At 40.6% G+C, this 12500-nt stretch overlaps 1 protein-coding gene across 1 annotated transcript in view; it reads right to left on the reverse strand.

Moving 5' to 3' along the window:
• Positions 1 to 12500, reverse strand: part of LOC138862410 (uncharacterized) — a 47484-nt gene that overhangs the window by 24678 nt on the left and 10306 nt on the right. The window contains exon 3 of the mRNA XM_070124482.1: positions 1567 to 1759. Coding sequence (XP_069980583.1) covers positions 1567 to 1759 — 193 coding nt within the window. The remainder of the gene's footprint in view (positions 1 to 1566; positions 1760 to 12500) is intronic.

Genomic DNA, 12500 nt, shown 5'->3' on the forward strand with positions numbered 1-12500 from the left:
ACAGTTTAAAAAAAAAAAAAAAAAGATGAATAAATAAAAAAAAAAAAAACTGGACACGCGAGGGAACGAGTGAATGGAAGGCGTTCCCACCCCCCGAGGCGAGAGCGAACGAGGGTTAAGATTCTCTCAAGTTACGTTACTACGAAGCGAAACCTCGGCTTCACTTCCTTGTCCCGCCCATACGAATCGTCGACGGGGACTTGGGCGTCGGGTCGTCTTTAAGCGGTCAGACGCGCGCTGTCCGGTGGCACTGTCCGGTGGCACTGTATGGCTCGTCCTCGATTCGGACGCGAGATATCAGAGGTAAAATTCCCTCCTCTGTTGTGAACCTCCTCCCCCTTTTTTTATACTGCTGTGTACACGTATAAAAAAGCACTTACATATCTCTTACAGCAATCAAAATGTACACACAGGTGATTATACACACTAATAGAATATGTTTCGCACAGGTGGAGTCCCCCTAAATCTAAAAACACAATCATGAGCCAACGCGTGTGCACGGGAGAACGTACACACGAAGGAAAGACAGTCACGAATGCTTATACAGTAGCCGGGGAGTGACAGGTTAACCCACCGTTTCCCCCACTTGCCCGCCCACTTGCAAACCGGTCTGAAGGAAGGAACAAGAAATTCTCTAAAACTCGGCAGATACTCGGTGACCTCTTCGAGCAGACAGGCTGTGGTTTGGAAAGGATTCTGGCAAAGTTTTGTGTCCTGCGTTTTATGTTTTTATTTTTATTATTATTATTATTGTTGTTGTTGTTATTAATACTATTTTATTTTATTTTATTTTAATATATTTTATTTCTATTATTATTATTATTATTATTAGTATTATTACTATTATTATTATTATTATTATTATTATTATTGTTCTATGTTTTGCGCTTTGTTTTTATTATTATTATCATTGTATTTATTATTACTACTACTACTACTAATATTAGTATTATTATGATTATTATCATTATTATTATCATTATTATTATTATCATCATCGTCATCATTTTTATTATTATTATCATTATTATTACTATTATAATTATCATTATCATTCTGTGTTTTGCGCTTTATGTTCTGTGTTTTATCTTATGAATTTTACGTTTTATGTATTTATTATTATTATTATTATTATCATTATTATTTTATATTTTGCTCTCTATGTTTTGTGTTTTCTGTTATAATTTTTACGTTTTATGTTTGCGAATAGCTCTGAGGCTGAGGGTAAGATTTGGTGGAATTTTGTGAATAAAGAAAGAGGAGTTGAAAGAGAGAGAAAAATAAACGAATAAACCTATAAACAAATAGATGAGTCACCCCATCCAATAAAATAACCAAACATACCAATCAACAATCACACATAATTCACAAAAAAAAGACAGAATTCACTGAAAAAATTGAAGGAATAGATTATTAAATAAATAAATTATAGATAAATAAATCAACAAGTAAATAAATAAATAAAAACAATACTCAAAAACCTCCCTCACCCCCCTTACCCCCTCCCACCCCCCACCCTCACCCCTCACCCCTCACCCTCACCACCTCTCACCCTCAAAAACTCACCCTTGAGGAGTCTGTGCAAAACATCAGCGTCGTCCTGCGAATTGAGGAACAGCGGCGAGGAAGAGTGGGCGAGACACGAAGTACGAGCAGCTGCGGCGCCCATACCCCCAAGGACTGGCACAACCAACAGACGACGCCCGTTTTCTTCGAGGACGAGTTCTTGGCGGAGGGGGCACTGCTCTAGATTCTGGGTCTGCGGGGGAAAGAGGAGAGAGAGGTGAGGTGTGTGGAAGGATAAAAGTAAGATAGTAAAGATAAGATAAGACTAATTAGTAAAAATAAGGTAAGACTAAATAGTAAAGATAAGATAAGCCTAAATAGTAAAGATATGATAAGACTAAATAGTAAAGATATGATAAGACTAAATAGTAAAGATATAATAAGACTAAATAGTAAAGATATGATAAGAATAAAAGCCAAGACAAGATAGATAAGGCTAAAAAAGTAATTCGAGGAAATATGTGAGGATAATGGTCGTTGTTCCTTTTTTAATGATGATTGCCAGAGGATTAATGATGGTAATGTTCATATAGATAATGATAATGATAATGATAATGACGATGTTAATGATTATGATAGTAATGATGTGATGATAATAATAGTGCAAATATTAATGATAATATTAATAATTATGTTGATAACAATAATGATAATAATGATAATGATAATACTAACAATGAGAATTAAAATAACAATGGTTATCATTATCATCATTATTATTATCATTACTCTGATGATAATAATAATAACAATAATAATAATAATAAATGAAAAGGATAATCATTATCATTATTATTATTATCATTATTACTATAATGATGATAATAACAATAATAATAATAACAATAAGAATAATGAAAATGTTAATAATGACCATTACCAAAACAATATTATCTACAACACTAATCAGCAGTAATAGACTACTAGTACTTCCGCAATGGTAGTATCATCACTAATTATTATAAACATTATCTTTATCAGCATCGTCATCGCCATTATAATAAATCATTTTAATTACTTTATTCTCACTGAAACACCAGCCAGGAGAGGTCATTCTAAAGGGCCTTTACAATTTCATTTTATATTCCGTAAGATTATCTACAATTAAATTATTATTACACCATATCATTAAGCTTTGAGAGATCTTGCAATTTGCAAAATAGTCATTACCCTCGGCCACTTATTTCTAATTATCCGTTGCAATGTGTTGGAAGCCTGGTCATTATGGTGATAAAAGAGTGAATGTTGATAATGATTATGAATTTATGGTAGAGGTAAGAAAAGAATCTTTTTCTTTTTTCTTTCTCTTTCTCCTTTTTTCTCTTTTTTCTCTTTCCCTCTCTCTATCTCTCTCTTCCCCCCCCTCTCTCTCTCTCTCTCTTCCTCTCTTCCTCTCTTCCTCTCTCCCTCTCTCCCTCTCTCCCTCTCTCCTTCTCTCCTTCTCTCCTTCTCTCCTTCTCTCCTTCTCTCCTTCTCTCCTCTCCTTCTCTCCTTCTCTCTCTCTCTCTCTGTCTCTCTCTCTGTCTCTCTCTCTCTCTCTCTCTCTCTCTCTCTCTCTCTCTCTCTCTCTCTCTCTCTCTCTCTCTCTCTCTCTCTCCTTCTCTCCGTCTCTCCCTCTCTCTCCAACATCAAAATAAAGCAAATATTACAAAAACAGAATTTTAAAAAAATAAATCAACAAAAAAAGATATTCTAATCTGCACAATTAACAAAAGCGATCCACCTCGTTCATTGATATAAGTTTCGGATACAAAATGCATTAAAAGCTCTTGTTTAATCTAATTCCCATATGTCATCAGTCTTTGCAATATAAGAACAGCCTTTGGTAGGATTTAAAAATATATGAATTGGAAACCCTACGCTCATCCGGGCATTTGCGGGTCCCGTATGTACTGTGGCGGGGGAGGGAGGGGGGGGGTATAGTCAGCTGGCGTGGATAGGCAAAGGCTGATGAAAGGATTTACGGGTTTGTAGGTGGATAGGAAGGAAGGGGAAGAGGACGAGAGAGAGGAAGAGAGGGTGGGGAGATAGAAAGGGAGAAGGACGGAGGGAGCAAGAGAGAGAGAAGGAGAGAGGGAGCGAGGAAGAGAAAGGAGGGAGGGTGCGAGAGGGATAGAAGAAGAAGAAAAGAGAGGAGAGAGAGAGAGAGGGAGGGAAGGAGGGAGAGAGCGAGAGAAAGAGAGAGAGATTGAAACATAGAAAAGAAAAGAGAAGAGAAGAGCGAATAAGAAAAAGAGAGAAAGAGAAAGAACAAAAATATCTAGCCATAATCACCAAGGCCATTCTTCTAGTGGCGTTCTTCCCAAAGGCACATAAAGAAATCCTTTTCTTCCCAACATAAGTAATCTCTCGAGTCGAATGAACCGCGTGGAAAGTGAAATCCCGCAAGGGTATTAAATCCCACATCGCTGTAAGGAGACGGCGCCCGTTTCATAATAGAAGAATCATCGTATTATTCTAATTTGAAATATGTATACTATGATTTGACTTAATAAGAGGTCTTAAAGAGAGAGAGAGAGAGAGAGAGAAGGAGGGAGGGAGCGAGAGAGAGAGAAGAAGAAGAAGAAAAGAGAAGTGAAGAGAGAAGAAAAAGAGAGAAGAGGTATTAAATCCCACATCGCTGTAAGGAGACGGCGCCCGTATCGTAATAGAAGAATCATCGTATTATTCTAATTTGAAATATGTATACTATGATTTGACTTCTAAGTAAGAGGTCTTAAAGAGAGAGAGAGAGAGAGAGAGAGAGAGAGAGCGAGAGAGAGAGAGAGAGAGAGAGAGAGAGAGAGAGAGAGAGAGAGAGAGAGAGAGAGAGAGAGGGAGAGAGAAAGAGAGAGAGAGAGAGAGAGAGAGAGAAGGAGGGAGGGAGCGAGAGAGAGAGAGAGAAGGAGGGAGGGAGCGAGAGAGAGAGAGAGAGAGAGAGAGAGAGAGAGAGAGAGAGAGAGAGAGAGAGAGAGAGAGAGAGAGAGAGAGAGAGAGAAGGAGGGAGGGAGCGAGAGAGAGCGAGAAAGAAAAAGAGAGAGAAGAAGAAGAAGAAAAGAGAAGTGAAGAGAGAAGAAAAAGAGAGAAGAGGTATTAAATCCCACATCGCTGTAAGGAGACGGCGCCCGTTTCATAATAGAAGAATCATCGTATTATTCTAATTTGAAATATGTAGACTACGATTTAAAGTCTTAAAAGTGTCGCATTATTTTTTTTTTTCTTTATTATGTATACTATGATTTGACTTCTAAATAAGAGGTCTTAAAGAGAGAGAGAGAGAGAGAGAGAGAGAGAGAAGGAGAGAGAGAGAGAGAGAGAGAGAGAAATTATTCTCATTTCAATTATGTATACTACGATTTGACTTATAAATAAGAGGTCTTAAAAAGAGAGGAGAGAGAGAGAAAAAAAAAAAAAAAAAAATATATATATATATATATATATATATATATATATATATATATATTCTTATCTGAATTATACTCCGATTTGATTTCTAAATAAGAGAAAGATATCCTTGAGAAATATAATATTAGTTCTTGCATTTCGAACAATAAGAAGACCAATGAAAATAAAACAAAACCAAGTACGTTGTAACAAGACACCCACTTATAACGAACAGGCCTGAGAGATAATCACAATATCAACACATGAGACGCAGATGTGTAGAGTATGTCCTCAAGATACTCTCTAATCAAGATATCTAGTTAATGGCCATAATATCACGGCAATTTAATCATAATTACATTCTCTAGCGGTTGGGTTTGACATTATCCTTGGTATTGTATTGCTTGTTCTAATATGTGCATTGCTTAGGAAAGCTTCAGACATATAGCATTATTATGTTTATTATTATTATCATTCGTAGTAATAGATAGAGTAAAATTAATGATAGTAGTAGTTGATGTAGTAGTATCAGTATTATCATTATTATTATTACTCTTAGGACCATTACTATATTGCTCTCATTATTATTATTATCATTATTATTAGTTCCTCTCAATATTATTATTATCATTATTATTAGTTCCTCTCAATATTATTATTATTAGAATTATTATTGTTATTGTTATCATTGTCATCATTATTATCATTATTACTATTACTATTATTTTGATTATCATTATCAGTACTAGTATAAAATCCCCGGTTACTGCGACAGTCGAGAAACAAACAGACATACAGCATTAATAAACATCTTAAACGGAACACACAAACAGAGATATAGTTAGATGCATTTCCCCCTTGGCAAGTCTAGATTTTTAATTCCATTTCCCTCCCGGTCTTAATAGGAGAGAGACGATTTTGACTTTTTCTATTTCTTTTTTTTTCTGTTATTAATTTACTTATCTAATATACTGTATACCCGATACTGCATTTCTTTAGACCCCGAGCAATACAGTTGCTGACTTTCATCTTCAGACAAATAAATACACATAGAAATACAAGAACACACAAATACAAACAAGTGCACATACAAACACAAACGCTTTAACATACAAATACAAACACTTCCACATACAAACAAATACAAAAACAAACACTTCCACATACATACATACAAATACTAACGCTTTCACATACAAACACATACAAATACAAACGCTTTCGCATACAAACACATAGAAATGCGAATACAAACAATACACGCGGCACAAACGAATACACATACACATTTATATACACCAAATGCAAACACAAACACATACAGATATACACAATACGCTACAAACACTGTCAATTGATTAATGTTAGATTATATTATTATCAAGATAATTATCTATCTGCGTTTCCTTTGTATCTTATACCACATGTTTCGTAATTGTTATCATTATTATCATTATTAATATTACCAGTATCTTTGTTGCAATTATCATTATTAGTGTTATAATCAGCATTATTGTTGTTATTATCATTATTATTATTATCATTATCAGTACTTTCATTATTATCATCACTGTTATTATTATTATCATTATTCGTAGTAGAGATAGTAAAGGTAGTTGTAATCATAGTAGTTGATGTCGCAGTATTACAATTATTATTATAATTATTATTACTCTCGCGATCATTACTATATTGCTTTCAATATTACTGTTATCATTATTATCAAAATTATTATTGTTATTGTTATCATTGTCATTATCATTATTATCATTACTGTCACTATGCCTACTATTATGTTGATAATCATTATTAGTATTATAAGTCGTAGCATTGTTGTTATTCTTATCATTATCATTTTTGTCATTATCATAATTTTTGTTTCTATCAATATCATTAATGCCATTATTAGGATCATTGCCATTTTCATTATCACTGCCATTATTATTTCTATTATCATCATTATTATTATCTTTATCATCATTATAATCATCATTACATTTTATTATCATTGCTATTATTATTATTATCATCCTTTTTATTGTTATTTTTATTATTATTATTATTATTATTATTATTATTATTATTATTATTATTATTATTATTATTATTATTATTATTATCATTATTATTATTATTATCATTATCATTATCACAGTTATAATAATAATTATTATTATTACCACCATTATCAGAGTTGTAATAATTATCATTATCATTATCATTATCATTATCATCATTGCATCAATTAAATATTCTATCATTATTCTCTGCCTCTACATCATCCCACATTCCTTGTTTCAAATTCGCAGCTTCACAGAAATGTTGCAGCTGCTTGCAACATCAACATGAAGTGAGGGAACGTCATGTGCATGTCTCTTGGTCTCCCTTGCACCCCCTCCCTCCTTCCCTCTCTCGTCACTTCGCTCATCCTTATCTTTCTCTTTCTTTCTCTCTCTATCTTTCTTTCTCTATCTTTCTTTCTCTCCCTTTCCTCTACTTTATTTCTCTATCTTTCTTTTTCTCCCTTTCCTCTCCTTTCTTTCTCTATCTTTCTCTCTCTTCCATCTCCTTTCTCTCTCTATCTTTCTTTCTTTCTCTCCTTTTCCTCTGCTTCCTTCCTCTATCTTTCTTTCTCCTCCTTTCCTCTCCTTTCTTCATCTATCTTTCTTTCTCTCCCTTTCCTCTCCTTTCTTCCTCTTTCTCTCTCTTTCCTCTCCTTACTCCCTCTATCTCTCTTTCTCCTCCTTTCCTCTCCTTTCTCCATCTATCTCTCTTTCTCTTCCTTTCCTCTCCTTTCTTCCTCTATCTTTCTTTCTCTCCCTTTTCTCTCCTTTCTCCCTCTAACTCTCTTTATCTCTCTCCCTCGCTTCGCTTTTTCTTCTTATCCTTCTTCCGTCTTCCGTCTGTCCAATTTTCTCGTGTCTTATCCTCATTCTTTTGCCTTCTCTCCATTCTATTTCTCTTCGCTGTTTTCCATTTCCTCTTCTGCTTCGTCTATCCTCTCATTCCTCTTGTTGTTCTACCTTGTTCTTCCTCTCCCTTCCTTCCTTCTTTCCTCCCTCTTACTCCCTTTATCATTTCCTTCTTCCTCCCTCTCATCCACTCTCTTCCTTCCTTCCTTCCTTCCTCTCTCTCACTCCCTTCATCATTTTCTTCTTCCTCTATCTCACCCACTCTCTTCCTCCCTCCCTTCCTTCCTTCTTTCCTCTCTCTCAATCCCTTCATCATTTCCTTCTTCCTCCCTCTCATCCACTCTCTTCCTTCCTTCCTCCCTTCCTTCCTTCCTTCCTCTCTCTCACTCCCTTCATCATCCCCTTCTTCCTCTATCTCACCCACTCTCTTCCTCCCTCCCTTCCTTTCTTCTTTCCTCTCTCTCACCCCTTTCCTCACATCCTTCTTCCTCTATCTCATCCACTCTCTTCCTCCCTCCCTTCCATCCCTTTTGCCGTCCCTCCTATCCTCTTCTTTCCCTTCGCCTCTCCTCCATCCTCTTCCCTCCTCACCCGCCCCACCTCCCTCACCCCCACACGCCCCCGCTGTCACCTGTGCGGCTGCGGTTAGGATGAAAATTTAACACTGTGCGGGGCTATCTTGTGTCCTCCTCTTGTCTCTCTCATTCTTTCCTACTCGTCTTCCCCATCCCTCTCTCCTTCCTCTTTCCTCTTTCCTCTTTCCTCTTTCCTCTTTCCTTCCTTTCTCCTTCCCTCCTCTCCCTTCTCTTTCGTTCCTCCTTTTTTCCTCTTTCCTCCTCCCTTTCCCTCCTCCTTCCTTCCTCCTTTCACCCCCTTCCCTCCTCTCTCCTCCTTCCTTCTTCCTTTCTCTACTTTCCCTCCTCCCTCCTCCTTTCTCCCTTTCCCTCCTCCCTCCTCTCTCCTCCCCTTCCCTCCTTCCCACCTCGTATCCTTCCACTCTTCCTTCCTTCGCCTCTTCTCTCCTTCTCTAATTCCTCCTCTCCCATGTTTCCTTCTTGCTATCTCTTCCATCGTTCATCCTAGTCCCCTTCTTTCCCTTAGTCCTGTTCTCTCTTCTTACCTCTCCTCCCTCCTTTCCTCCTCTCTTTCCTCCTGCCTCTCCCCTTCTCCCTCCTCTCCTCCTCTCCCCCTCTTCTCCTCTCCCCCTCTTTCTCCTCTCCCCCTCTCCTGCCTCTCCCTCAACTCCTCCTCTCCCCCTCTCCCTCTCCCCCTTCCCTCCTCCTCCCCTCTCCCTTCTCCCTCCTCCTCCCCCTTCCCTCCTCTCCTCGCCTCTCTCCCCCTTCCCTCCTCTCTCCCTCCTCTCTCCCTCTCCCTCCCCCCTCTCCCTCCTCTCCCCCTCTCCCTCCCTCTCCTCCTCCTCCTCTCCCTCCTCTCCTGCCTTTCCCTCCTCCTCCCCCTCTCCCTCCTCTCCCCCTTCCCTCCTCCTCCTTTCCATCCTCTCCTGCCTTTCCCTCCTCCTCCCCCTCTCCCCCCCCTCTCTCCTCCTCTCCTGCCTCTCTCCCTCTCCCTCCTCTCCTGCCTCTCCCCCTCTCCCCCCCTCTCTCCCCCTCTCACTCCTCTCCTCCCCTCTCTCCCCCTTCCCTCCCTCTGCCTCCCTCTTTTCCTCCCCTCCTCTTATCCTTCCTCACCCTCCTCCCCTCTCCCCCTCTCCTGCCTCTCCCTCCTCCCCTCCCCTCTCCCTCCTCTCCCCCTTCCCTCCTCCTCTCCTCTCCCCTCTCCCTCCTCCCCCTCTTCCTCCCCTCAATTATCTCATTCAGCCGAGAATTCCCCTCTGTTTTCCCACGGCGAGGGGAGACTAAGGGAAAAATGAATTGTCTTTTTTGTTAATAGGAAATTTTTGGGCTGGTGGGAGAGGGAGGGGAATGTGTGTGTATGTGTCTGTGTGTGTGTGTGTGTGTGTGTGTGTGTGTGTGTGTGGGTGTGTGTGTGTGTGTGTGTGTGTGTGTGTGTGTGTGTGTGTGTGTGTGTGTGTGTGTGTGTGTGTGTGTGTGTGTGTGTGTGTGTGTGTGTGTGTGTGTGCGTGTGTGTGTGTGTGTGTGTGTGTGTGTGTGTGTGTGTGTGTGTGTGTGTGTGTGTGTGTGGATGTTTATGTATGTTATGTAGATGCGAGAGAGAGAGAAGATGAATAATCAAAAATGTTGTGTGTACCTGCACATGTATGTAAACCTATGTGCATCTACATCTACCTGTACGTATCCGTGTGTACATCGATACTCGCTTCACATCCACTGAAACCCGATCAACAGATTCTCAAATGAACGATAAATTGTCTTCTCTTTCTATTTCTACCCTTCCTCTTTCCCCTTTCCCCTCTCTTCCCCTTCCCCATTGACCTCTCCCGTGACCTCTCTCCCTCCCCCCAGGTCAGACACGTCACAGGTCAGCCAGGGTATCATTTTTATATCATTTTGGTCTCTCCAGGGGACGTCTATTTCTGACTGGCGTGTTCGAAATCTTTTCTTCTCGGCTTCAGTTTGGTTATTCGTATTTGGAGCCTTAATTTTTTTTGACATATTATCGTTGTGTATTAGGATGATATCAATACCATAATGATAAAATTTTACAAAAAAGAAATTGAAGAAATTGAGAATGTTGTTCGCAAGAATAGGATCTTTTTTCGGTATTAGACGCACGGTTTCGAACGGAAAAGTACCAACATGACATATTTCCATTTTGCGGGATTTACTGTTCCTCTTTAATCATGACTAAAATGTTTCCTCATTAACATATCACAATTTTGTTCAACTGTCCCATTTTCGACTCCGGTTCTCTAATTCTGCTATTTGCTGTCTCTTTCTCTCTCTCTCTCTCTCTCTCTCTCTCTCTCTCTCTCTCTCTCTCTCTCTCCTCCTCTCCCTTTCTCTCTCTCTCTCTCTCTCTCTCTCTCTCTCTCTCTCTCTATTTCTTTCTCTCTCTCTATCGGTTTCTCTCTCTCTCTCTATCTCTCTCTCTCCCTCCCCCTTCCCCCTTCCCCTTCCTCCTTCCCTCTCCTCCTTCCCTCTCCTCCTTCCCCTCCCCCTTCCCCTCCCCCTTCCCCCTTCCCCCTTCCTCCTTCCCTTTCCCCCTTCCCCCATCCCCTATCCCCTTTCCCCCCCTCCCCCTTCTTCCCCATTCCTCCTTCCTCCTTCCCCCTTCCCCCTTCCCCCTTCCCCTCTCCCTCCTCCTCTCTATTGAGAAAGACACTTTTCCCTTCAAAATCTCATATTCCTCACGCTGCCACCCACACGCGCCCTCAACCACCCAACAACAGGGGGCAAGACCGATTATCACTTCCATCAGTATTTAGCGTCCACTTCCAGATCCCATAACAGCTCATAAATGTTCAACTCCTTCTGAACTCGCTGTGCTCGTTCGCTCGCGTTACCCGGGAGCTGACATTTAGTCCTGTTCACGAACATTAACCGGTCGTGGCAAACCCTAACGGACACTTGACCGGCCGGGGTCCCCAGTCCGCGGTGGCTCTTTCGACGTTACGTAACCCAGCGCGCCCTCGTGTTTCGGGTGAGCTGGGGCGCCGGGTGGTAAGAGGGGCTTGTCTTACTGAACACCGGGATGCTCTTGATGTCGTTATCAATGTAATGAGAGAGAGGGAGAAGGAGGGAGAGAGGGAGAGAGAGAGAGAGAGAGAGAGAGAGAGAGAGAGAGAGAGTGGGTGAGTGAGTGAGTGAGAGAGAGAGAGAGAGAGAGAGAGAGAGAGAGAGAGAGAGAGAGAGAGAGAGAGAGAGAGAGAGAGAGAGAGAGAGAGAGAGAGAGAGAGCGAGAGAGAGAGACTGAGAACTATGGACGAAACACTGGAAAAGGGACACCGGACACAACAAACGGAAATCATTTTTAAAAAAAGTACCCGTCCATATATGATTGCATTTCTACCTCAGTGACGTCAGAGACCCAGCAATGACGACATCAAAGCGATGGCTCCGATGACGTCAATCACAGATGGCTAAAGGGGCACGGCATCCCTCACAGGTAACTCTAGGTGTGCGTCTTGCTAATAAAATATCCATCGGTGCCCCCAAGCCCTTCTCAGCAGCCACAGAACCCCGACTCCCACCTTCAAATACACTTCTAGTTCCACTGAACCCCTTTGTTCACCCTCTCTCCATATGAACAAATAAATACATGAACAAAACAGATGAACAACAATCATAGCAAACAATTACGTCTTCAAATATACTTCAAGTTCCACTGAACCCCTTTGTTCACCCTCTCTCCATATGAACAAATAAATACGTGAACTAAACAAATTAACAAAAATCAGAGCAAACGATTTCAACGTCAAATACACTTTTAGTTCCACTGAACCCCTTTGCACACCCTCTCTCCATACAAACAAACACGCAAACAAATACACGAACAAAACAAATGAACAACAATCAGAACAAATGATTTTTTCTTCCTCTTTTTTTTTATAGAATTCCTCCCGAATTTCTTTAACCTTCCCCCTTCCCCCTTCCCCCTTCCCCCTTCCCCCTTCCCCCTTCCCCCTTCCCCCTGACTGCCATCCATCCGGGACTCGAGGGAAAAGATACATGTGGGCGTCTCTCCGGCCCTTCCGTCGCCATTCCTGGGGGGGGGGGGGGGGGGGGGGGCGGGGGCCCT

This window comes from Penaeus vannamei, chromosome 1, assembly GCF_042767895.1.
Source record: "Penaeus vannamei isolate JL-2024 chromosome 1, ASM4276789v1, whole genome shotgun sequence".
NCBI lineage: Eukaryota > Metazoa > Arthropoda > Malacostraca > Decapoda > Penaeidae > Penaeus > Penaeus vannamei.